The 23,657-nt window shown below is 44.5% G+C and overlaps 1 protein-coding gene across 9 annotated transcripts in view; it reads left to right on the top strand.

Moving 5' to 3' along the window:
• Nucleotides 1-23,657, top strand: part of RREB1 (ras responsive element binding protein 1) — a 127,712-nt gene that overhangs the window by 35,970 nt on the left and 68,085 nt on the right. For 3 of the 9 annotated variants that reach the window (XR_003993671.1, XR_003993673.1, XM_030500862.1), the window contains exons 1-3: nucleotides 9,690-9,818; nucleotides 20,196-20,315; nucleotides 21,655-21,863. Coding sequence is in view for 7 of the 9 variants with exons in the window: in XM_030500862.1 (XP_030356722.1) it covers nucleotides 9,761-9,818; nucleotides 20,196-20,315; nucleotides 21,655-21,863 (387 nt within the window). In the remaining 2 variants the exon portion in view is untranslated. Of the gene's footprint in view, nucleotides 1-7,997; nucleotides 9,100-9,688; nucleotides 9,819-18,063; nucleotides 18,088-20,195; nucleotides 20,316-21,654; nucleotides 21,864-23,657 lie in introns of those variants that run through there. The other 6 variants (XM_030500890.1, XM_030500900.1, XM_030500882.1 and 3 more) reach the window with 5 other exon arrangements.

Consider the following 23,657-nt stretch of genomic DNA (forward strand, 5'->3'; position numbering starts at 1 on the left):
CCACATTTGTTTGGGTTAAAAGAAAAATAAGTAATAAAAAAATCTTCAGCCATTTCTAAGAATGCAGCAAAGGAAGAAGTAACTTCAGGTTTTTAATTCTTTTTTCATGTCCTCTCTTTATTGGAAAGAAGAAAAAACCCACAACAAACCTAGAATCCCTAAAAAAGCAAGGAGAGAGTCCAACTGGTTCTTCTCGAAGCTATAATGCAGGGACATTGAGATTTGGGAAGGGTGAAGCGGGTGGTGGGAGATGGCAGTTGCAGCTATTGACTGAGTAAGCTAGCTATTGATTATCATAGCTGATAATCATTGGCAATGACGATTTCTCCAGTGCATTCTGCCCTTAATGTCTGTTGCCATATGGATGGTAAAAGGCGCTGTGCATGACCCACTGAAAGCCAAGCTTCCCTATGTCCCTCTTGCTCCAGACCAGGGTAAGTTAGTTGAGGTCTGTCAGTACTGAAGTTGGCATTCTAGTGCCACACCTTGAAGTAGCAGTTTAGTGATCTTGTATACCTCTCTTTGTCTGCTCTTCCACATGTAAAATACATGTGGGGAATGTGTGCCTGTTTCTCCTGGACTGTGATGTACAGGTATAGATAGAGAATTTCTTTCTGGTTGAGGGGTTTGTCGGCCTTAGAGTTCTTGCAGATGTGTTTTACTTTGTAGGTGCTTCTGTTCCATATGGAGTAAGGGTAGTCTGAAAGTTGTCTGACAAGATCTGCACACCTTGCCAAACATCCCGGTTTCCCAAATGAAAACAAAGGCCCAGAAGCTGGTAAATACCTGTGCATGTGATGCAAACAAACTTCCTGATGCAGGGGCCACGTAGCAGTCCCTTGCAGACCACAGCTTGCACTGGGACCTTTGTAGCTTCTGTTGAAAGCTATGGGGTCTCTTCCGTAGAATGCGCCTATTGGTATCAATTCATTAGCTAGACTGAGGCCTTGATTTGTAATGAGCCCTTAAGTGCAATTTGCAGTAGCCTGCTGACTGTATCTTACTAAGCTGCTGTGGGTGCAAGGGGGAAACAGACTGAGGCTGGAGTAGTATTTACCTTCGCTTCCAGTCAGGAGGAGTATCTAGAGCAAAAAAGAATGTGCCACACCTAGGATCTCCGGAGCTGGCTGTTCTGGGAACTTGGGCCGCAGAGAGCGAAGTACTCCTGATGCTGTACATGCGGGGCGAAGGCGGCTGCTATCTTTAAAAATACGCACGTGAAAACGGAACTGGAAGTTACTGCAAAGCTGTGTTTGCAGGTATCACAGCAAGGAAGCTTTTAGAAACCAGACCTGAAAGGTTATACAACAGCGAGGATCTCGGGATACTCCCTGACAGTTCTTGTTTGCTTTGCTGAAGTGTTAAATCCTTGGTTATGGGTAGCAATTAATGAATTACTTTAGGGTTCGGTTTTGATTATACACAGTGTGTGTATATAATATGTATTTTAATGTGCATTTAAAAACTGGTTTTCTTCTTGGTCATGGAAGGGGAGACTGTGAAAAGAGTATTTTAAGTTCTTTGACAAGACATTTGACTGAAGTAATTTATTCCTGTTAAGCACCCCAGAGCAATATTGAATAGCTGTGTCCTCCTCGGTTTCAACAAACTTGTCAAAAAGAAAGAAAAATCCTTTTTTGGTTTGTTTTCCAAGAGAGAAAAACCTGAATTTCAAAGTGGGTTAAACAGTTTAGCAATTCCTATTCCATTTCTTGCAAGCTTCCTCCTCCTCACCCCGAGCCCAACCACTCTTCCCCTCTGCTCTTGCCCACAGATTTACTCTTCAGCTAATTTTAGAGGTGGGTTTAGATGTTTGCTTTGAAAATGCTGCTGTCTCTGTCTTTGGTAATCCACCAGGTGGAAGCAGATGTGTAGAATATCTGTACATGTATTTGTAAATCTGATTTTGAGCAGAAGGTGTTTCTAGGAGGGCAGTGTATGTGCAAAGGTGAGGGAACCCTCAGCAGTAAAATGCCATCTGTATGGCACAGAAATTTGCAGTTAACCACCAGCTGGATTCGTTGGTGGTTTTTGTTCGTGTGGTGGGCCGGGTGACATTGTATTAGCCAATTCCTCTGATGTATGGTTAGAGATCAGTTGCCTGGCTGTTCTGAATTACAGTAGGGAGAAACGCTACCGGGGAGGGGATGGGGAGAATGAGATAGGAAGTGGTTTCTTGGAGATGGGTGCTCTTCTGCTAACAGCAGTTTTGGTCTATTAGCCTTGAGTGTGCTTTTCTGACCTACGAGCTTGTTAGTTGCTTACTGATGTCTTCCCTTCCGCCTGCCTTCCCATTAACCACCTGTCATCCCTGTACCTCTCTGCTCTTGCAGAAAAATAGCATCTTTGAAGTTTGGGGGTTATCCCTTTTGTATTCAAGCCTCACATCAGTTTTGGTCTGAGTGCATCTTGGTCTGGAAATAGGCTAAAAGTGCCAGATTTCAATTTTGTTTGGTTGAGGGATGGGTGGGGACAGGGGGAGTCCATGTGGTGTCAAACAGGAAGCTTGAGGTAGCTCTGAGGGACCTCCTGAAAGCATCCCTCCATCCTGTAGATGCTCATGGTCTCTTAAAGGGAGTCATTTGGAAAGGAGCCGTGCTACACAGATTTGCACTGCCCTCTCCATTTCATGTAACAGAAATGCTGTAGCTGTGCACTGCTGCATGATTTTGATCTGTCCATTTACAGTTTTTGTCCTATCTCCATTGACCTGTTGCACTAGAATTAATGTCACACTGCCTGACAAACTGTGCTTTTAATAACTTAAGCTATGCTTACAGGGCAAAGCTTGGACAGTAAGACATGTTGAATATACACTGGCTTAAATTATTTCCTTACTAACTTGTCCTCTTCGAGCTTTGCTTAATTCTGAGCATGTTACAGAAGCAAACAAATTGCCTAGAAGGGAAGTGTTCCTTTCCAGCTTTATCAGTGAAGGTATTTGCATTTTAAGTCCAGAGTTGCAAAACTTAGTCCTGTACTTGTACTTGGTGCATGTTAGGACAAAAATAAAATGGAGGAAGACCATTTGCATCACTTGAGGCCCAGTGGGAGCTGAGGGTCAGGATCACTCTGAGAATTAATCAGTCCACTAGAGAATATGGTAATACGAGGAAATGATGGTATTGCAGTACAGTTTTCTTTTTTTTTTAATTGGTAGCAGAAACTTTAAAAAGAGAGCAAGAGAAAGCCTGGGAGCAGAAATAGCCTGAAGGAGAAATGACCAAAACCAGCTTAGAAGTGCAGAGAATGGTGGTTCAGGAGTGCTGCTTCGCGGTGTCTTTGTGGGAAACTCTTTTCTATCTTGTGGAGGGGGGAGAGAGCAATCACAGCCCTATGAAATCTGACTTCTTAATGCTGCTTTGAAAAATGTGCGATAGTTCTGGGCCTTCTGCTTTTCTTGCGGATTGAGGATTTTAAACAGGGAATGACGGGCCTGCTGAAAAGCGACTGTAATCACAAAGCTGAAAGCGGCGTCTGGCCTTGGTTGTCATTTTTAACAAGCCAAAACGTTGCAGAAATCTGCCCAGGCAAACTTTTGGTCCTGCTGTGCCCCAGTGCAATAATTATAATGCAGAAACAGCTGATGGGTCACGTCTCCAGCCCTGCGCAGTGTTATGACTTGCTACCTACATTCCATGTTTAGCTTTGAGCGATCAGATGGTGCAAGCAATGTGAGCTAGCAGCGCCTGAGGACATGCAGCCAGGCAACACGTCCTTTCCCTCTGCAGCTTTGGTTTCTTTTCTCCACTTGTGTCTCATCCCGTCCCCTTAAGGTGATGCATTTTCCAATAAACGCCGCTCCCTGGAGGGGGTCAGCTGCCTGTGCAGGAGCATGTGTGCCATTCCCACTGTGCTCTATGTTAAGTCCAAGGGCCCAAGGTTTGTAAATATTGTTTCTAAAGTACCTGAGGACTCCAGGTGAGCTGCTTGCCCTACTTACCAGGGACTCCAGAGCTGTGGTTGGTACATGTGGTGGCACATGGTGGCAGGCTGCATCAGCACTGTTACTGATGTGACTTCATGAAGCATAAGTTGTGTTGGAGGGCGTAAATTTTGTCTCTGTGTATGTGTGAAGGGTCATTTACAAATGTTTACAGACCGACAAAGACGTCAAAAATGATGCTTGTGTAAAGACTGAGGGAGGCAGGAAGGGAAGTGGGATAGTTTGGACTGGTGTTTTGTTTTGTGCATAGGACTGTATAGAAGGTACACCCAGTCCTTGATCTAGGAAAAACTGGATAAGTAAGCAGTAAGCACTCATTGTCTGGGACTGCTCTTGCTCTCTTGCACTCCTCCTCCAGGGATACTATGGGAGAGGTGCAGTGCAGACATTTTACTTGTAGTTTATATTATTGTGAACTTACATTCATGTAAATTAGTTTAATTGGAGAACTGAACTTCAGGTTGACTTCTAAATGATAGGAGTATTCTTTATGGCAGAGGGGTTGCAAGCGAGCTCTGAGCTGTAGAGAAGGGAGTGACGGGGAGCAGGAGGAGGGAGTCAGGAGATGGAGCCGGCTGTGGGTTCATTCCACTACATCTTTTCATCTTTCACCGGTACTGCAGCACCGCGGGAGTAGAGTTACCGACAACATTCTTGCTCAGGTCTCTCATCCCTCACTCAAATAGAGGGTGTAATTTGACGATGTCTCAGCTCCCCTGTGTGAAGGCTGTTGATGAAACTATATGTACATACGTTTTTAAGTGAAAAACAAAACAAACCCCGAACAAATGTAAATCCCAAACGGGATCAGTTCTGTGATCCCAGATCACTGTGTAGTTGTTCAAACACCAGGACTGGCACAAGGCCGAAGGGAGAACTGTGGCCGGAGCTGCGGGGTGAAGTGAGGACTGGCAGCCTGTCCTTCTGAATGACAGCCGTGGCTTACATCAGGTTGAATCAGTCTGTACACTGCAGGCTGAGGCGAAGCAGAATGGATTAAACCCAGGATTTCAGTTCTAGCCTTGAGTTTCCTTGTGACTGCAATTCTTTGTCAGCTTGTGGGGTACATGTATTTCTGCATCTCTGCTGCCATGGAATATGAGAGGCATCTTTTTACAGGGCAGTTCTCACAGTCAGTATTCGCTAAAGTTTTCTTTATTCAAACTGCTGTTCCGCAACTTTCACAAATAGGTTGTGAATCTGGATTTTTATCTCCTCCTTCTCCATCCATATCAGCTGTTATCGGCTGCAAACAGGTTAACAGTGAGGCCTGCCGGGCTGCTTAATGGGGGGCTGCTTAATGGGTGGCCGCCTGGTGCTGCCGTTGGGCTGATGCAGATCATTTCTATTGGCCAAGGTTATCTCCCTGCTGACCTTGTAGCCAGAACTCGGCCTCTGGTGGCACGGTAATTGAGGAGAGCTTCTGGAAGAATTCGTCAAGGGTGGAATATCCTTTCTGGTTTTGTAAAAGCCGTGTTTTATTTTCATCATTGCTCTGAACAAGGAAAGAAAGTGCCCTGATGTTAAGTTTACAAATTCAGAGAAGGTTGTGTTTGAAAATTCTTTTCTTCTAAAATCCACTGTAGATACTGCCCAAATTTAGCATGGCAAGAGGCTGCTGTACCATAAGTCATCTTAAAAGCCTGCTTTTGCTACTGTACTTTCTCAGTTGTTTGTTCACTGAGCATTGGTAGCTTGCTGTACGTGAGACACAGCATCTGATTTCTTCCCAGCTGTAGCCTTTTGTACCAGAATGTCTTTTCCTTGCTTGCAATTGGTTCAGTTTACTGGACTAAGTATGTTTTCATGCTTTTGGGATGAAGAGGGACTTCTGTTAGCTGTGTAATGGAATGAGGTGCAGGGATTAATGGGGGGAATGGGGAGAGAGGGAGGGGTCGGGTGGGTTTTCTTTTTGGTTCTTCTGGAGGCATCAGGCTCCTCCCGTAGTGAGGGAGAGCATAGTACATCGAACCTAAAGACCTTTAAAGTACATGCTGAAATGGATGCTGGGAAGATACAGTACAGTGCTTGGGCACAACTCCAAGGCTCCCAAGGCAAGTAATATTTAAACAAGCTGAACAGCCCCTTTCGGCAAGCAGCAGGAAATCCAGCACTGAGCTTTGTGTTGTTGCATGGTCAGCAGAAGATAAAAGCTCAGGCTATGCAGCTGGGGTTCCCTCCTATCACTGGATGGCAAACTGTTAAGAAAAGATAAAAGGACAGAAAAGAACAGGGGGTCGTCTAACTGAAAAGCATTCCTTCATATTTTAAGCCGTCAAAGTACTTTGAAATACATTGGGCCTGATGTTAGTCAGAAACAGCACCATCGGCAGCTCTGGAGCTTTTACATCAGTTGGCAGGCAAAAGGTGAATTCATCCTTCTGCTTCACCAGAGATAAATGTTTAACGTGGATACGACTGTGATAGGCATAGGTGCCTCTCTGCAAGCCTCACAGCCGGCAGGAGCTTCCCAGAACTTTTTTAGGAGCAGGGTGTGTAATGGTGGGGCTGCTGCTTACTGGGAGTTGTGTGCTGAAATGCAACCAGCATTCAGCCATAGATAGCCTTGCCAGGTCCCCCTTTCTACAGCTGAGCCCTTGGTTAGGGACTGTTTTAACAATGAGGAAGAGGATTTAAATGAACGAGATTGCTGGTTCAAGTCGTCTGATCATTATTTACTGTATTCCTCCCGTCTGTCCCTCCTCCTTTTTTCCTGCATCACTGCACTGGTGTCTTGGGAAAGAAAATGCTTCAGAGCATTTGTTACCAATTTAGCAGCAAGTACGTGCTCAAATTTAGGATTTCTGAGATCTGTGTGTGCCATATGTAGGCAAAATGTAATATTTGCTAGTTCCAGTAGAAGGGAACAAACACAAATTTGCTGTTCTGCAGATAGTGTTTCTTTAATCTAGTGAGACTTACATTTGTGCAGCCTTTTTGTTTTGGTAAGACGGTTAACCGTCCTCCCTAGGGTGCCTAATTGCTTATCATGAACTAATCAGTCCCCTGGGTATATGAAGGAATGGAACACTGCCAAGATAGAGCCTGTGACTTCCCCCAGAGGTGTGATAACCCTCCCAATTACCCCACCCTTCAGGGAGCTCGCTTACTGCTATTTTAAAGCCCTCATTACTTCAGAAATTATCCATGTTTAGAGATTTTAGGAAGTTCTGAGGGGGTGTATTTGCTGAGAAACCTTTGAATTTGTCAGCTTTTGTACTTTTTATGTCAAATCTGTATTGAATAACGTTTCAAGTTTGGTGTGAAATATATTGAACATGGTGCTGCCGCCATTTCTGTTTATGGAAGTGCCTACCTCCATAGCCTTCGTGGCATGCCAGACCCTAATAGGTGAGGAAGAGGCCAGTTTCTGTCTTCAGCTGCCAGTAAGTAGGGATGGCGAAACCTTCGAGCTTCAGAAACCCCATTTGAAGTCTAGATGAAGGAATGAGTGAAACAAATCGGGTGGTAACTCTTCTAATTTTTGGTAGAATGATAGTTGCACATTACCATGTGTGAAATGAGTGGGTAGATTAAGAAAAATTTTCACCTTTCAGTGAGAAATAATTTATTTAGCTGGTGGTTTTGCTTGCTTTTTCCTTTTAGTTTTGTGTTTTAAGTCATTCAAATACATGCTTGTCTGCTCTACAGGTGAGATGGCTACCTAGTTCTTGAATTCTTCTCTTGATTCTCTTTATATTGAATGGTTGAGCTCCATAAGGCATATAAAACTTGCTACAAAACAATAATGTCTGAACTGGAAGTGGAAGATAACTCCTGCTTAGTACCTGAGTGAAAGTATGAGTTCTGGTGTAAAGGGTTTCTTTTTTCCTTTCCTTTTGCTCTGAATGAACGTAAATTTTTATATGAAGTTTGGAGGATGGGATCTCTCAGTTGGGTAAAAATAGAGTTTGTTCCTTTAAAGGTCTGTAACCTAATCAGAGAATAATAACGGACCTTTATATATTTTTAGTTGTTTTTCCTTTTGTGGCTCTTTTAAAACACTTCAGGTCTTCTTCACCTCTGGTCATAGAGTAGATCCTACATGACCTCAGCAAGATTAATATAAATATGTATATATAAAATATGTGTGTGTGTGTATATATACATATATCTTGTATGTACTGGCTTAAAACTGTAAAGCAAAGTGATTTCATTTTTAGGATTAAAAGAAAGTGTCTGTGTAGGTGTGTATGTATATATGACTGAGAAAATGTTCATGTGGAAACACCACTCCTCAAAAGAACACGAATTTCAGTATCACAGGTCTGATTATGATACTTCAATGTTGCTTCTCTATGTGGGCATATATGAAGGTGATTAGTCAAGGTCCCACTGGCAAACTTTTGCTGTCCTGCTGCAGAAACTGGGGTGGGTGTGTGCCTGCACAGGCCATTTGGTTGATTTTTTTTTTTGTTGTCATTCATTTTTCTCTATGCAACTTGCAACTAATGTTTTACCCAGGATTGGGTTGAACCTGTGCATAATTCATACTAGTTTGTTTCAGGCTAACTTTATGGTATATTACATGTCAATGAGAGTCAGCAGAAGGAAATGAGTTTGCCTTTTCATATGTGAATTGTGGGAAGAATTGTCTGTATCATGTGTTTGATGGCAGTGTGTGAAGTGCTAGCGGTGGAATTGTTTTTTTGGAAGAGGAGGGTGGTTTTGGACTAGCAACAGACGTTTTTGGCTGGAGAAGTAGCAACTTGAAACTTCATTTACTGAAGAAACCTGTTCACAATTTTGTCTGTTTTGTTTTTTGTTTTTTTTTTCCCCAGCGTTCCTGAAATAAACTTCCTGCAATTCTTTGCAGTGTGCAGGTGTCCAGACTCCCCTTTACTCATGGTCGCCTGTGCAGCCTGTCAGGCGACTGAAGGCTGTACCTAAAATTCTGCCGGCAGTGCAGCACACACTGCAATGGTCTTGATATAGTTACGGTGGACACCTTGTACAGCTACGGGCTGTAGCATCCCTTCCCAGTCCGAACGACTGAGTATTGAGTTCCAGGAGTCTACACGTGTGGAGTACTGCCTGGACTAGAAAGAGAAAAGCTGCAGAGATTGTAAGCTGCTGCTTGATCCGTGTGGCTGTTGTGCCGAAGAGCATCAAAACTTGCTGGATGGATCCGACAGCTCGTTGCAGAGTAGAGGGTCAGTCTCGCTGGTTATTTACAGTTATTAGTGGATTGTATTTTTTTTTTGTTGTTTGCTTTGTTTTTATATTCTTCTCTGCGTGCGTAAGAGGATTGTGGCCTCACAACCAGAATGCTCATGTTCAGGAAACTTAAGGCTGTTCCTACTGATGGGCTTTGAAGATCAGCAGGCATTTCCTCCAGGGTTTACAGCATTGTTGGAGGAGCCAGTCACTGCAGAAGTCTTCAGGCCTATCTGCCTGACTTTGGTCATTCCTTACCTCTCCAGCACGTGGATTATGCTGTTTGCAGACTGTCTAAGCTCCACGATGACCTCCGTGGATTCCTCATGCGCTTTTACAAGGCTGGGCCTGTGTACTTTGTGAAATCCTTTAGAAATGCCTGCTAGGCTTTAAAGTCCCAGAGCAAAGGCTATACTACAAGGAACATGGAAGGTCAGCAGCTGGATGTGGTTGTGGATGAGGGGGGATTTGTGTGTGTGTGTGTGTGTGTGTATGCAGTTCTTGTTTTGAAAATACATCTTTTTATCAAGTCAGGTAGATATGTAATTTCTGAAGCTTCTTTTACTCATCTGATAAAACTGAGGCACTTCCGAATTCCATAAGAAATTGCTGAACTGGGTCCCTTTGCCCCTTCTTTTTGCACGCGTGTTGCAGTCTATGAAAACTAACAGATGCTGTTTCATTTTGACAAGCGTGCAGGAAGCACCTCCCACAGGTTTGTTTCGGTGTGTGTTCTTCAAAATAGAAAGAAAACTCGTACTGAAGAATACCATAGGCAAGTAGCATTGCTGTTTAAAATTTTCCTAGTGGCTTTCCTGTGAGGATCTCAACTTGGAGAGGCTTGCCAGTACCATCTGCTGCTGTAATTAATTTACCTAACTAAACCAAGAAAGAACTTTATATTTCAGAATTTAGATCTCTGCAAACAACCCTGAAGGCTACATGTCCAGCTGGTATAAGCCAGCAGGTGTGCTCACAAGACTGCGGCTACTTGATTATCAGTGATGGGAGAGAGGTGTTTTTCTAAGGCTGAGTTCTCCCTTTACCTGGAGGAAAACCCATAAACCTCAGTTTGAGTGATTTGTGGTGCTCTGGTATCTATAGCAGGCAGATAGATATTACCCCAGGTAAAACTAAACAGCTAGCTTGTATCTTTTAACTCTGGTTCAAAATAAGAGGAGCACAGCAACCGGTGGTCATCTATGCTTAATGTCACATGGAAATGATGTAGGTGGTGTATATCTGGTCCTGGTCCTTAGCAGCCTGTAGGAGGTGGTTGACTTGAGACCTGTTTGTGCCTCATAAGGTGCAGGGCAGGGGTTGGCTTTGGCCTGTGGGTCTGCAGTGAGTCTGCCTGGTGTGGAGATATAAGCTAGGAAGATTGCTACAGGTTACCTTGTTCATGAAAAAGCTGTGTAGCCGCTTTGGATGTTGCAGTTGAAGGCTGGCATCACAAATGCCTCCAGGGGTGGATGGGAGAGCAAGGGTTGTACAGCATGCTTCTGAATCCCTTTGCTCCAACACAACTGTCTTTCCTCCCTGTGGCATGTGGTTTCCCCTCTTAAAATTTCAAGCTAAAACTAATTAAAAAATCTATTTTGGGGGGTATGTGTGTTTCTGAATGTTTTAAATTGTCTCGATTATAGATTTTTGTTGCTGCTGTTGTTTGGGGAGTGTGATAGGGGGAATAGTTCCTGTGCTGACCAGAAACAGAAGACAGGAAGATAATGATGTTAACAAGGTGGGGGAAAAAAAGAAGGTGTTTGTTTAGAAAAAGCCTAGTCGCTAAAGCCTGTGGAGCAGAGGAACCCTGCTGATAACACAGATGAAATAGTCTGCCTCTTTCCTAACTTTAGAGGAGTGGAGCTTTGTAATAAATGGCTGCCATGTGGCAGCTGTCTCCCAGCTTCGTGAGCCTGGCAGTAGTTAATCCTGTCAGCAAGTCATGCTCCCTGGAAAACAGCAGTGAGAAGAGCTGCAAACTCTTGAATCGTTCTCTCTGCAAAATATTTGCATGTTGAATCTCCTTTTGCTTAAAATGAGTTTGGTAATTTGGTGGAGGTTCTCATCTTTAAGTAGCATTAAAGTGCAGCTGTGCTGGCTTTTAAATAAAACACTAGAAATGTGCCGAGATGCAGCAATTCTTTTCCCTCTTTAAAAAATGAAAAAAGCCATTTTGGTTTTGGAAGTTGTGTGTTCCAGGGTACAAAACGTGCTGCATAAAGATGGGACACTCTGTCTTGCTATTGGTGTGTGTTAAGAAATTACAGGTTGAGCATCTGAGATGATGATTATCCTTAAAAGCTGGAGGCTTTAAAATTAATCTGTTCACTTCCATTTGCTTTTTGTATTTTGTTGAGCATGGAATGTTTTTGTCCTTTCTCCACAACATGGAAATCTAGAAGTTTTAGTTTAAAAAAAAAAAAAAGTTTGAGATTTTTGTGCAGTAATGTAACACCGTCAGATTTTTACAGGACTCATGATAAAATCATGATGGTTGACAACGCTACCACCAGGAAATGAGTTTTAATCCCTGTGATTTCTACTCTTTTCTCAAGTTGTGCATTGTTTTACTATGTTATCTTGCAAGGTGTAAAGCGCTTTGTCATGCTACCTGGTACAGGCTCCAAGCACAGAGTGCGCTGGCACCTTCTGCGAAGACAGCACAATTGGGATGTAAAGGGTATGTTGGGGGCTCTGTGGTAAGCGACCCAGTGCTCTCCCCCTTGGACTTGCCTGTGCAAGGAAATTTGCTAGCATGTGGATGCTGTTACAGTGGTGAAAACACCATGTGGGACATAGCTACTCCAAAAGGAAAGAGTCTTTTCTTGGTTTAGATTACCCTATTTCCAGAACTGGTTTTGTAAAATTGCCTGTGCATTCAGGCCCTCTGTGAAGCTCTCTCTAAATCCATGCTGGAGGAAGAGGATTGCAACCAGGGTGCCACACAAGAAGCAGGGCACTAGCACAGGAGATTTTCTGTATCTTCCTCGGCATGATTTGTCCTGCCTCTAATCCCTGCTGAACCCATCCTGCTGCACACACACAGCTCTGGCTGCATGTGAAGAGCAAGCGTGAGGGGAGTGAATTATTTGCTTGTTTCTCCCACCAGAGACTCGCTTTAAACCTGCACTTTGAGTCCTGGGTTCAAAGCTGCTCTTGGCTGAGCTGCTGGCCATCAGGGCGAGGGACAGGGAAGGGGATGAGGACAGGGACAGGCCCACCCTCTTTCCCTCCCTCCCTCCCCGACAGCTGCAGGCGCCAATTGCCAGCAAGCAGAGCAGCCCAGCCGCATGGTTTCGTGGCTTTTCTTCCTCTGGTTACTACTGTTCCTTCTTGTTTCCGTGATGCTGTGCAGAGGAACAACCGGATGGATTGTATCCTCTTGGGGTGGGTGCCTGGGCATCTGCACAGCCAGTTGGTATGGCACAGAAGCCCCTGTTTTTTCAGTGACACCAGGGGCTATTGATGGCAGGCTGGGGCTGTACTGCTGCTGCTGCACAGATGCTTGCTCTTGGCCCACCTTAAAAGGACAAGATATCCCGTGGTTTAGACTGGCCATATATTGTTGGAGATCTCCGTCACAGCTACACAGCCGAGCCCAGTGTCCCGCTTTGCCCGCCCTATGTCCCTGCAGCCTCTCCTCCAGGGGAGCCGAGGGGTGCTGTACTTCAGGCTGTTTGGAGAGGAGGTTGCTTTTCTTCTCTGTTACTCAGAAGTGTTTTCCATCTGGCCTTCCCAAGTGCAATCCGTCCAGCTCACCCCTCAGGCTCTTGGACAAGTATGTGGTTCCCCCAGCACAGTGCTTGCTTAGCCATGTAGGTGATGGGATGTAAAGCTATAGCTTCCCCCTCTCAGGGTTTTAAGTTAACTGGGTTTGGCAGGGCAAAGCAAAAATGAAGAAAAAACCCCAGCAAGACCCAAAACAGCAAACAAACCCAAACCCACAGAGCTGCGTTTTAGATTGTTTCCTCGTTTTGCATCTCTCACCCCCTCTCGCTGATCTGAGGCAGCAGCACCAGCAGATGAGGTTTTGTGTCGTGGGCTGGGGCTCCCCTCAGGCAGGCACGCCTCCCCTTCCTCGGCTTGCTCCGCAGGGAGACATGCGTGATATGGCCCTCGCTTCGGCTTCCCCCTGTCCCTCTGCTCTCTCCCCTTGTCCTTGGCTCCATCAGGGCCATGTGGGCAGCTGTGGTTTTGGCCGGCAGCATGATGCCAATTGCCTGACCCATTCCCACCTTCCCAAGACACCTCCATCCTGCCTGCCAAGGGAAGAGCCTTCAGGGCCTGCTCCCTCTGGTCCCTGGCTCTGCTCCGGGCTCCCACCCTCTCCCACGCTGTGTCCCAGGGCTGTCCCCTTGCCAGGTGGGGAGCGAGCCAGCCCTGGCCCCAGGGAGAGATGCGGCGGCTGGATTGGGGAAGGCTGATGGGTGTGGGGAGAAACCCCGGGCTATGTCCCAAGGAGCTATGGCCAGTGCCAGCTCAGGGGGGACGCAAAGGGACTTTCTCGGGTCGCCACTTCATCTAAGGCAAATAAACTGGAGTCAAAGCCAAGAAACACATCGACTTCCTGGAACTCTGCGAGCCGTCCGCACAGCTGTCCCCGCTCCCTGAACACATGCAAAGCAGAGCTTATAAGGACAGACAGTATTGCTTTTGTGTCCCTCCTCAGCCGGCGGGGAGGGCGCAGCGGAGGGGATGTGCCCAGTAAGGCCCAGGGCCCATCCTGTCCTCTCTTGGCACTGCATTGCGGGGGTGCCTGGTGACGGGGGAGATCCAGGCCCCCTCCCCACTGGCCTCCTGACAATGGCTGCACAGGCAGGCAAGGATGGGGATGGAGGGGTGTGTGTTTGCAGTTGTCTGCATGGGAAGGAGTGCAGGGATGTCTGCTTACAGCCACTTGTTTTACTCTGCCGTTGCCCTGACTTTGTTTTCTTTGCTTGTCTTAAAGCGGTGCTCATGGCCCCAGTTTGTTAAGCTGTGTTCAAATCTCAGTATCCTTTTTGCTTGAAGAAGCTCTTGAAGCTGACTGCAGTTTGGTGACAGAGGCTTCCTGGTGGGCCAGGTGCTTGCCCACAAGCTGATGTGAACAGCGAGGATGAGGAACAGCTCATAGATACTTCTTTGGTCGAGGGGGGAGGAGGGCTAAGGCGTTAGAAAAATCACAAAGTTCGTCAGCAGCTGTTGAGCCTAAATGTGGCTGCAGGTTTTGGCAGTGCTGGTCAGGAGCTCAGTGCAGGCTCGGATCAAACCCTCTGCCAAGTGTGATGGTGGAGACCTGGGCTTTCCTCTTGGGAGCCTGGGGGCCGCTGGGTTTTGCTTTCACTCAGTGCTGGAGCAGCATGTGCCTCAGTTCTCCTTTCTAGCCTAGCAAGACCACAGGCTCCTGCATGAGGGCTGTTCCCACAGCGCACTGCTTGCGAAAGGAGCAAACGTGGGTACCATGTTTAAGTTAGCACACAGAGCGCAGGGCCCAGAAGATAGGTACAAATGCATTTTATGTTAAAGCTGTCTGGTGTCTCTGTGCATTGCTGTAAACCAGTTGGACCATATAAGTGAATTTCATCCAGGAAACCTCTGCCTGTATGGCGTCTCACTGTTACATTGTTTGCCCTTGTTTCCAGTGTATTACATCAATGTAATACCAGAGTATCATGGTGATTCAGAGTTGTCGTTTGCTTAAGGTATTAATGAAGTTCAAATTCTGGTATGCTTTATAGAGGGATGCTTTTGGTCATCTGAACCAAAGTCCTGAGGACCATTAAGTGGTCCATAAGACATCAGGAGGTGATTTTCAAAATCTACATAAAACCCAAATGCACACACATATCCCAGCATGCAGTCAAGGAAATAAAACAGGATGAGTAAATATGTTTGAGTATTTAAAATGTAGCCTAACCGTTAGATGTTGTAACAAGAGTATATAAAATAATTTGGAAATATAGGGGTCGTCTTGTTCTTTTTTGGTACTTCTTCCCCTGCCCCACTCCCAAAAGAGAAGGTGGTCCCTAGCTCAGTTTTAAGGCATGGCCCTGAGCATGGGCTTCGCTTGTTTGGTCTGTGTCTGGGTGTGTTTGTCTATGTGCATGCTAGGTATTAAAAGGCACATGGATATTGTGGACGCATAGGGTTATTTTAGAAAGCAGAGTGTTACATGTGCGCTAGCACAGATAAAACAATTGTATCACTGATAGCTCAGAGAGTTCATAGCAGGAGGAGCAGTCTGTCTTTTGGTGCTTGGAGAGCACCTTTCAAGAGGTGTTGCTCCTTTTGGTCGTTATCTTGTTTTGTTTGGTTTTGTTTTTCCCTAGAGGAGAACATTAGTTACAGGTACAAGTTCAAAACCTTAGTGGTGACATTCTTAGCTTTTACTGCACAACCACCAGATACTCCTGAGCAACTGTCTTTCCTTTTATGCTTGCCCTCCTTTCCCCATAAGCTGCTCTGTACCGGTGCTCCAGCAGTCGTGACAGTGAGGTGATGCTGCCAGTATAATTCTCTACCACTGGGGTGCCAAGTCAGCACCAGCACTACAGTAGCAAGGGCAGGGATGGTATTAAAAAGGTCAGTCGGGAAAACATTTTTCTTTGCCTTGAGGCAGTGCTTTGATTAGTGTTAACCCTTTTTTCTTCCCACACGATGCCTTCTCACCCGCTTTCCTTCCTGCCAGCTTTGATGCAAAATGACGTTCAAAATGTAGAGCGGGTGATCGTGCACATCTCTTGGGAGTGACATTTGTGCTTGGCACATGTGCTCTGGGAGTAAAATCTCCTTGTAGAAGCTTAGTAGGAAACCAGTGCATCAGAAATGGTTTGGAGTGCGGTGTAGCAATCCTTAGGTATTACAATCTCAAGGGTAAACGGTAAAGTTTGTTTATTCAAATGCGATACCCCTCTTTGAAGTTCTGTTCTCATCTAAATTTGTATACTAGAAGGTCTGGCCTTCATTTAAATGATCCTTGTGTTTTTTTTCTACCACTTAAAAAAAACCAACAACCCAGCAGTGGGAAAGCCTTGAATAAGCTAATAGCGTTGCTAAGATGGAAATGATGAAGGCAGCTCAGGATTCCTGTTTGGGCCTCACGGGAAAAAGTGGTTTGAAATGCATGTGTGTGGGGGTGCACATTCCTAAAACTGTCATTTGTTTCCCCTGTACCTCCTCCCTCCTCCGTGTTCTGCAATATGTACTACGGCATGTTTAATGAAACCAATAAAAGTATTTGGCTGAGAGTGTTAATCTTTCCCTGGCCCAATTAGTGCATGGCTTCTACTTTAACGTTAATGTGGATTTTTTTCGGAAGGCAGAACAATGAGCAGCTTTGTGCTACCCATCAGGTTTTTCCCCTCCTTGCTTGTATTGTGTGTTTCTTCCTATCTATTCCAAAGGGAGAGCTCATGTGCAAAGACAGTGGAGCAATCTGGAGCAGAGACTTGTACCAGCTCCCAGGGGCCAGGATGTGCTGCTCTGTGCCTGTGTAGCCGCCTCTCGGCAGCAAATCAAGTGACTGTGACTCTGAAGACTCATCATTTCTTCTTTCTTCTTCCTTCCCCTGTGGCCAGTGTTCTTCCTTTTTGCTTCATCCGTGATGCTCCTCATCAGAAGGAGAAGCAGCTATAACTGTTGAGAGTGGTCTTAAAACAAGAAAATTAAATACAAATAAATACACTTAAGTGAAGGGGGGGAAGTAACTGTGGATGGGCTCAGCTTTAACATTCAGTGGAGTCGCACTTTATCCCAAAGGAGGAAATAGGTCTAGCAAGTGTCTTCCTGTACAGACTGAATGGGAAGCAACAAGGCTTTTTTTTTCTTGTTTTAGCTCTCTGCTTTCTCAGTGACTCTCCCATTAGCTGGTTATGTGGAGCATCAGGAGTGGGCCTCTGTCAGAAACAGGAGCTAAAGCCCCTCAGGTTTCTCTGTGGGATCGAAGTTGCCCCAGTTTCATAGTTTCAGCAGCATCATCAGGTAGAGGAGACACCTTCCTGCAGAAGAGCCAGGTCTCTTGGTGTTAGCTGTGAAAATAGGGCTGCTGCATTGTTTTGTTTGGTCCTGTCGGTTTTGTGTCATCCCCCCCTTGACATATACTAGTGCTCTTGCTCTGTCACTTGCTCTCTGATTTTCCTCCTTTTCACAGAGGATGACTGTGTCACTGGGGGATTTCTTCAAAGTAGAAGATGACTTGAATGCTTGTGACTACTTCCCTGTTTCCTAGAGGCATTGGTCCAGTGTTGAATGCAACCTGAGGCTGCACTGTTTGCCAGCTTATTTCCTCTTTGTCCTCTTTCCTGGAGGTCTTTGTTTTCTTTTGGGGAGAGGGAGGAAGAAGGCTCCATCAGCACGACCTCCAAGCAGGGACGTTTGGTGTGAGCTGAGAAGGCTTGCAGTCCTGAAGGCAGTATGGCAGATGGCATCTGTGTTGGTTGCTGCCTGTCTCATTCCCTGAGTTTCTTAGGTGCTGTGGGAAAAAAACCACTTCCCCATCCTTAGTGATGCATTTAGTTAAAGGGGGGGAAAAAAAAAAGCTGCAGGAGAAATCTCTCAGTATGTTCCTGCCTAAAGGCACTCTGCCATGGGTTTTTCCCACAGGAAGGAGTGATTTGGCCCAGTATTCTTATTGTTTCTATATCCTATTGCAAATAGAAAGTTATGCTTCTGAAATCGGTGTGTGCTGTTCATGTAGTTGTCTTTGTTTCAGTGGTGCATATCTGCTTCATGCAAGAGATTAGAAAGTATGTATGTAAAGAAAAGCACGCAACAGTAACACCTATTAAGGCTTTTGACTGCTTCCAAAGTAGGTGATTTTTGATGTACAGAAAATGGTTTAAAAACGATCTGTGACTCTACATCTTGGTTTGCATTAGCAGGAAGATACTTATAAAATAACTGTTGGTTCATATAAAATATGAAAGGCTGTAATAGCACAACACATAGTTTTCTTCCTGAAAGAAGAACAGAGAGCAAGCTGGAAGGTGTTTCTGTACCAGGAGGTGGGTTTGTTAATGTGTGCATGTACGCCTTCCTCTTCTCTGTGATAAACAGTTCCCATTTTCACTGTTGCTAAATGCAGCACTAGGAATTCTGGCTCTAGTTCTCTGGGAAGCTCCTCAGCTACTTTGGCCAACACAGGAGTCTTCATGGTTGCACAATAGATTTTCTTCCTGGATGAATCAGTGGTGACGTTGATGTCCTAGGTACTGACTGAAAGAGGAACGAATAGGTCTGCTTTGGAAAGAAGAGTTGTTTTGTTTGGTTGGCGTGTTTTTTAAGCACTTAGTTGCATTGTTTTAGCAGAAATCCCTCCAAATAATTTAAACTGGTCCTTATTTTTGGTGGTACGAAGCAGATATAACAAGCAACTTAGAAGATTTACGCCAGTCTTAAAAGTAACTCTGGTGTTTATTCTATTCAAAATTAAGTCAGCTACCACATAAATGGCTAAAAAAAGATACGAGGTGGGGGCAGAAAGAGGAGTGTCTGTGTTGCTCTTGAATGAGATGGACCTTTTTAAGGACAAAAAAATAAAGACAAATAAACATCTCCCATAATTACTGGAGAAAACAGTGAAGGATGGGTGCTTGGCCTTGCCTTGGATCAAGAAATCCCTGTGTCACAGGGACCACTAGTGTTTTTTCATAAGAAAAGTAGAAAAAGTACTAGGGAAGAGTTACTTGGAGTTGTTCAGGGTAGCATAAAAGCAGTCTTTTTGCCTGTTTTTGAAGATGCAGAATGAAAGCAGTATTCGTTAAGAAGCTGGTCTTATCCAGAGTCTTAAGACACTGGGCTTAGTCAGGTCCTAGGTTTTGTCTCCAGACTGGGCTGGCCCTCTATGTCAAGTCATCTGTGTGCTGCTCCTAGGAGGGTCAGTGGTTAAACGTAGGAAGCTTGAATCTGCTGCTTTGTCTGGCATTGTGTGAAATAAGGAGCTGCTTGACACAAGCTGGGCCCTTTCTCTTTGTCTGCCTTTTCTTGTGTGCTTTAAAATGCCAGTAGTTGGAATGATGTAGTCATTTATTGTTCACAAATGCTGTTCAAACAGCATTTGAAGATGTGTTATGTGATTGATTTGCATGTCATCCTTGAGAATATGGTTTTTTTTAAAGGAAGAAACCCTGTTGAGTTAACCACAGTTTGAGGCTGATGGCCTCTGCTTTCTGAAAAAAAAAGGAAAACCTGTATGAAGTTTGCTGGATTTGTAAATCTGAGGTGATGAAATGTCCACAGTGTGTTCATTTCCATAACTATTTTACTAGTAAGGTTATAAAGGTGTATTTCTCCATTAAAAATGTATCGGTAGTTTTCCATATTACAAATAACCTTTTCCAGAGGCTATTGCCGTGGGTGCCATGGCAGAGAACTCCTCTCTTTCTCATGATTGATCATTCCCCACCACCTCTAAAAATGATGTTTAACTGCCCTGTCATTCCCCAGCCAGAACAGACATCCTTCCTGAAACCCCAGCGATAGCATGATAAGTTTGTGGTTTCAGAAAGGAGTGTGGAGAAATTCTGTCAGCACATATGGTAGTTGCTTAAGTCTTCAACTCATCTGGAAACCTTGGGCAGTGGGTGCAATGAACGTGCCATATGGCCCCAAAAACCTCAGTAGTCATTTCACCAGTGCTAGAAGGAAGAGAAAGGTCACCATGAATTCATGCATTGGAATAAATGTTAATTCTCCAAGAAGAGAAGATGGAAGGAGTGTGTGTGTGTGAAATTAAAGTAATTAAATTCCCTAGCTGCAGAATATTCTTCCAACTTCTTAACCAAATGTCATGACCATCAGTGATATGCTAGCTTGCTCTCTCGCCTCCCTCGTCCTGTTTTTGCTGGCTGAATATTGGGGACCAAGCCAGTAAGGGTTTCCTTTCTTTGTCTTTCTTTGCCCAGGTTTTGCCACTGGCAGAGGCAGCAGCATCAGCCAGCCCAGTGCCTGGCCACTTGTGGGAGTAGGCTGCGCTGGTACTATTTACATGCTTCATCAGACTTACATAGCAGTCAGGGGAGCCCTCGAACTAAAGGGCTGTAGTCTTATTTTTGCTAAAATGGCTTCCAGAAAAGCTTAACTCCCTTTCTCTTTTCTCTTCTCCCTCACGTAGTGCTAGAGGGTGCTGCTGAAGAAGAGGCTGAAGAGCCAGACGCTACTATACATACTACACTAAGTGAGGAGACCAGCAACCAAGGAGAGAGCCACAGTCAATCAGGGGATAAAAATGAAGGTAACTGGTTTGACTAGCTCTGTTTGTGTAAATTAGGGCATTGATTAAGGCTTGTAGAAACATTTATTACCCATCCATACCCCTTATTTGTGTGACATGTATAAAATACATTGAGCAGAACCACTGGTACATGCATCTCTTTAGCCATCCCTAACCTTTATCTGTCTGAAAAGTATAAAATAGGTTAGCAGAAGCATGGACACATGAATACTCGACTACCATTACTTCCAAACTAAGATTTTCTTGGCTCCTACTAACTTGGCACTACATTACTTAGCCTCAAAAAACACCTGTTTATAATGCTCAAGCTTATCTTCCAAAGGCAGTATTATGCAGAGATCAAATGTTCACAAACATGTTCCTCCTTGTTCACCCTCACACCCTCTTGTGTTTCAGTGACTTTCTCACATCACACATTAAGATTTGCTCTCCATCAGAGTTGACAGAGCAATAGACTTACAGGGTGTTCCTGTTTGTTTGGGAGACTTCTTTTTGGGGAACGGAATGTTCAGTTTGAAAGCATTTTCCTTTTCAAACTCATAAAGAGGAAAGTGGAAGGCCTTACCTGTGTGTTTGACATGTCTGTATGTTGAGAAACCAGAGATGAGATTTTAGGTGTATTTTGAATTTGGTAGAATCCTCGCTACACGCAGAGTGTGATGGAGAAGTCTGAATCTGAACAGCTTTAGCTGTGGCATTAGTTGTGGATGTAGCACGTATGCTCCATGGACTAACGTAGCTTCATAGACCAAAAAGAAAAGAAATCTACATAAATGCCAGCTGTGGTAGTAAAGAGGCATTTGGGGGGGATTTGGTGGTTTATTTTGGTTGGATTTTTTCTAATTTAGCTTACTCTGTATACAGAGCTGGATAAAGCTATGCTATAAGGAGGATCCATTACCTTACACTGGGTTGCTAATGCCTTAATTGTGCAGTTCTGTTCAAATAAGTGCTTGCTTGAACAATTGTGCTTGCCAGAGCGTGCATTCATCTGTACTGCCCTACTAGTTCATGGTGATCACAACGTACCACAAATAATACCACAAATAATACCATTTTACAGCAAAGGTGTTTATCACTCTATAAGCCCCATACTGAATTAATATTGAAAATGAGGATAACGTGCATGTCCTATGAGAAAGTAATGTACACCTTGTCCTATGCGTTCCAATCCAAGAAACTTCTCCTATTACAAGAATTCCAGTTATTATGGGCTGTCACCTATGCTCCATGATGATCCAGTAGAGTGTGATGCAAGTTACAGGCAGCTGAAGATAATGGGGGGGTTTGGGTTGGTTTATTTTTTGGGTGGCCTAGAAAGTCCTGTGTGTGTTTTTAATTCCAGAGAAGCAGCTGGAAAGCTTAAGCAGCTACCAGGTATCACCAAGCTCACCAAATAGTTTGGACGGAGCAGACTTGTCCTCCATTGACGCCATGATGTCAGCAGTGATGAATGTGGGGAAGATTGCTGAAAATGGCGGGAGCTCTCAAAATGTCAAATCCCCCTCAAAGTCTCCTGCACCCAATCGGATTGGCAGGAGAAACCAGGTATGTAAACTCAAATGCGGGGTTTGTAAACCCAAAGGAGTGGCAAAAGGGAGACAAGTAACTGCATGGGAAGTGATAAGATATGATTATGTTCGACTGTTTTGCCGCCTTCTCCCTCAGCGGGTATTTCTTGCCTCTGTCATTGCTCTTTGGTGTATATTTTCTGGTGGCTCTCCAGAATATAACTTTAAAAAACTGAGAATCGAAGGGGTCTGCTTGCTTGCAGTGACACGTAAAACATTTGAGCATGAGCTTTCATATCATGCAGTGGCAAAGCCACCTAAGAATTACTGCTTCTTCCCTGCGGCATCCTTTCTTCAGGCTCTTGCATTCACTTCATCTGTTGGGGGACCAGTTATTTCATGAAACTAGGAAAGAAGAAATAGTTGGAGAGGAGCAGAGCAGTGGGGCAGGAGGCTTGGCTTGGCCATCATGTGGGACCCCTTGTGAGGTTTGTGGCTGTCCCTCGGGAAGATTCAAGTGATGGAAGATTAAAGGTGGTACTGAAATGAAACATCCATTAGGACGCTCATTTCACATGTGCGTAGTGTAAGGTGCCCTTGCTTCATTGTTAATAAAACTATGAAGAGCTATTGCAGAATGCTTTCTACAAATCTTGCAGAGCAAATATATGGAGCTTTTACCAGTTTTTTTCCATTTACCAGTTGATGGCACTAGTTGATAGCAGTGTTAATCTAAACAAATGAAAGGAGAGAGTCATATCTGTTAAAGCTGTGATTATTTATATCCATGTTTTTCTCCTGCTGGGCCAAGCCACTACCAATGAAGGTGCTGCAGCCTATCAAGAAATACCCCAAATTCATGAGTCCGTTTGACTTCAGAGCTTGCAGTGAAGCATGGAAAATGCGCAAATGAATCAAGATGTAACAGGGACCAGAAAGGTTGAGAGGCATGACTCATGTGATGTTCCTATAGTAGTTTATTAATAGCTTGCCGAGTAGCTGCCCAGTTGACAGACTTATGACTTGTCTTGGATTTTTTTTCTTGGAAGGAGTTAAAAGCCATTAACTATAAATGAACATTCTTAAATGAAGAGCCTGGGCAGTATACGAGCGACTGTGTGGGATCGTATTGTCTAACACCTGGCTTTAAGGTTTATTTGCAGTGTTCCCACTTAGGGGCTGCCCTAGTTCCTTGATTTCATCATGTGAAGTGAGGCACTGGAGTTCAGACTAGTCTCAGTAGCAGTGCTGTTACACAGCCGTCCGCCAGTACACCATGTGGTTTGGCTTCAGGGAAGTTTATTAGTGTTAGTGACCTTTATTCCACCTGATATTTCGATGGCATCGAATCAAAGGAAGCTTGAGAGTAAATGTGACAGGATTAAGAGGGGGATTCTTACAGCGTAAAAATAAACAAATACATTGAAAACATAGTAAATAGCCTATTTGTTTTTAGGCTGAAAGGTCGTTATCGCCAGAGGGGCAAATAGCTACACTGCTGAGAAAATAGAAGTGAGATGTGAAATATTAAGTGGGTATCAATCTAGTTAGCAAGCTCTAATACAGCGAATTTCCACTTCCAGCATAGCAGAATGAAAGCACTGGATTGTTTCATTGTGTAGCAGAACACAGATCTCAGATTCTGGTCAGAATGTGCCCCTTATTATAATTTCGAGGATAATAACAGTTAGCTAGTTTTCTGGGCCTGACCGCTGTTTCCCATGAGTTGGCAGTGAAACATTTTGCCCTGAACCTTTGTCCCAAAGTCTATGGTTCTCTTTATAATGCTGACTTTATCTTGGCTGTAGTCTACCCATGGTCTAATAAACAT

This window comes from Strigops habroptila, chromosome 1 (assembly GCF_004027225.2).
Source record: "Strigops habroptila isolate Jane chromosome 1, bStrHab1.2.pri, whole genome shotgun sequence".
In the NCBI taxonomy this organism is placed as follows: domain Eukaryota; kingdom Metazoa; phylum Chordata; class Aves; order Psittaciformes; family Psittacidae; genus Strigops; species Strigops habroptila.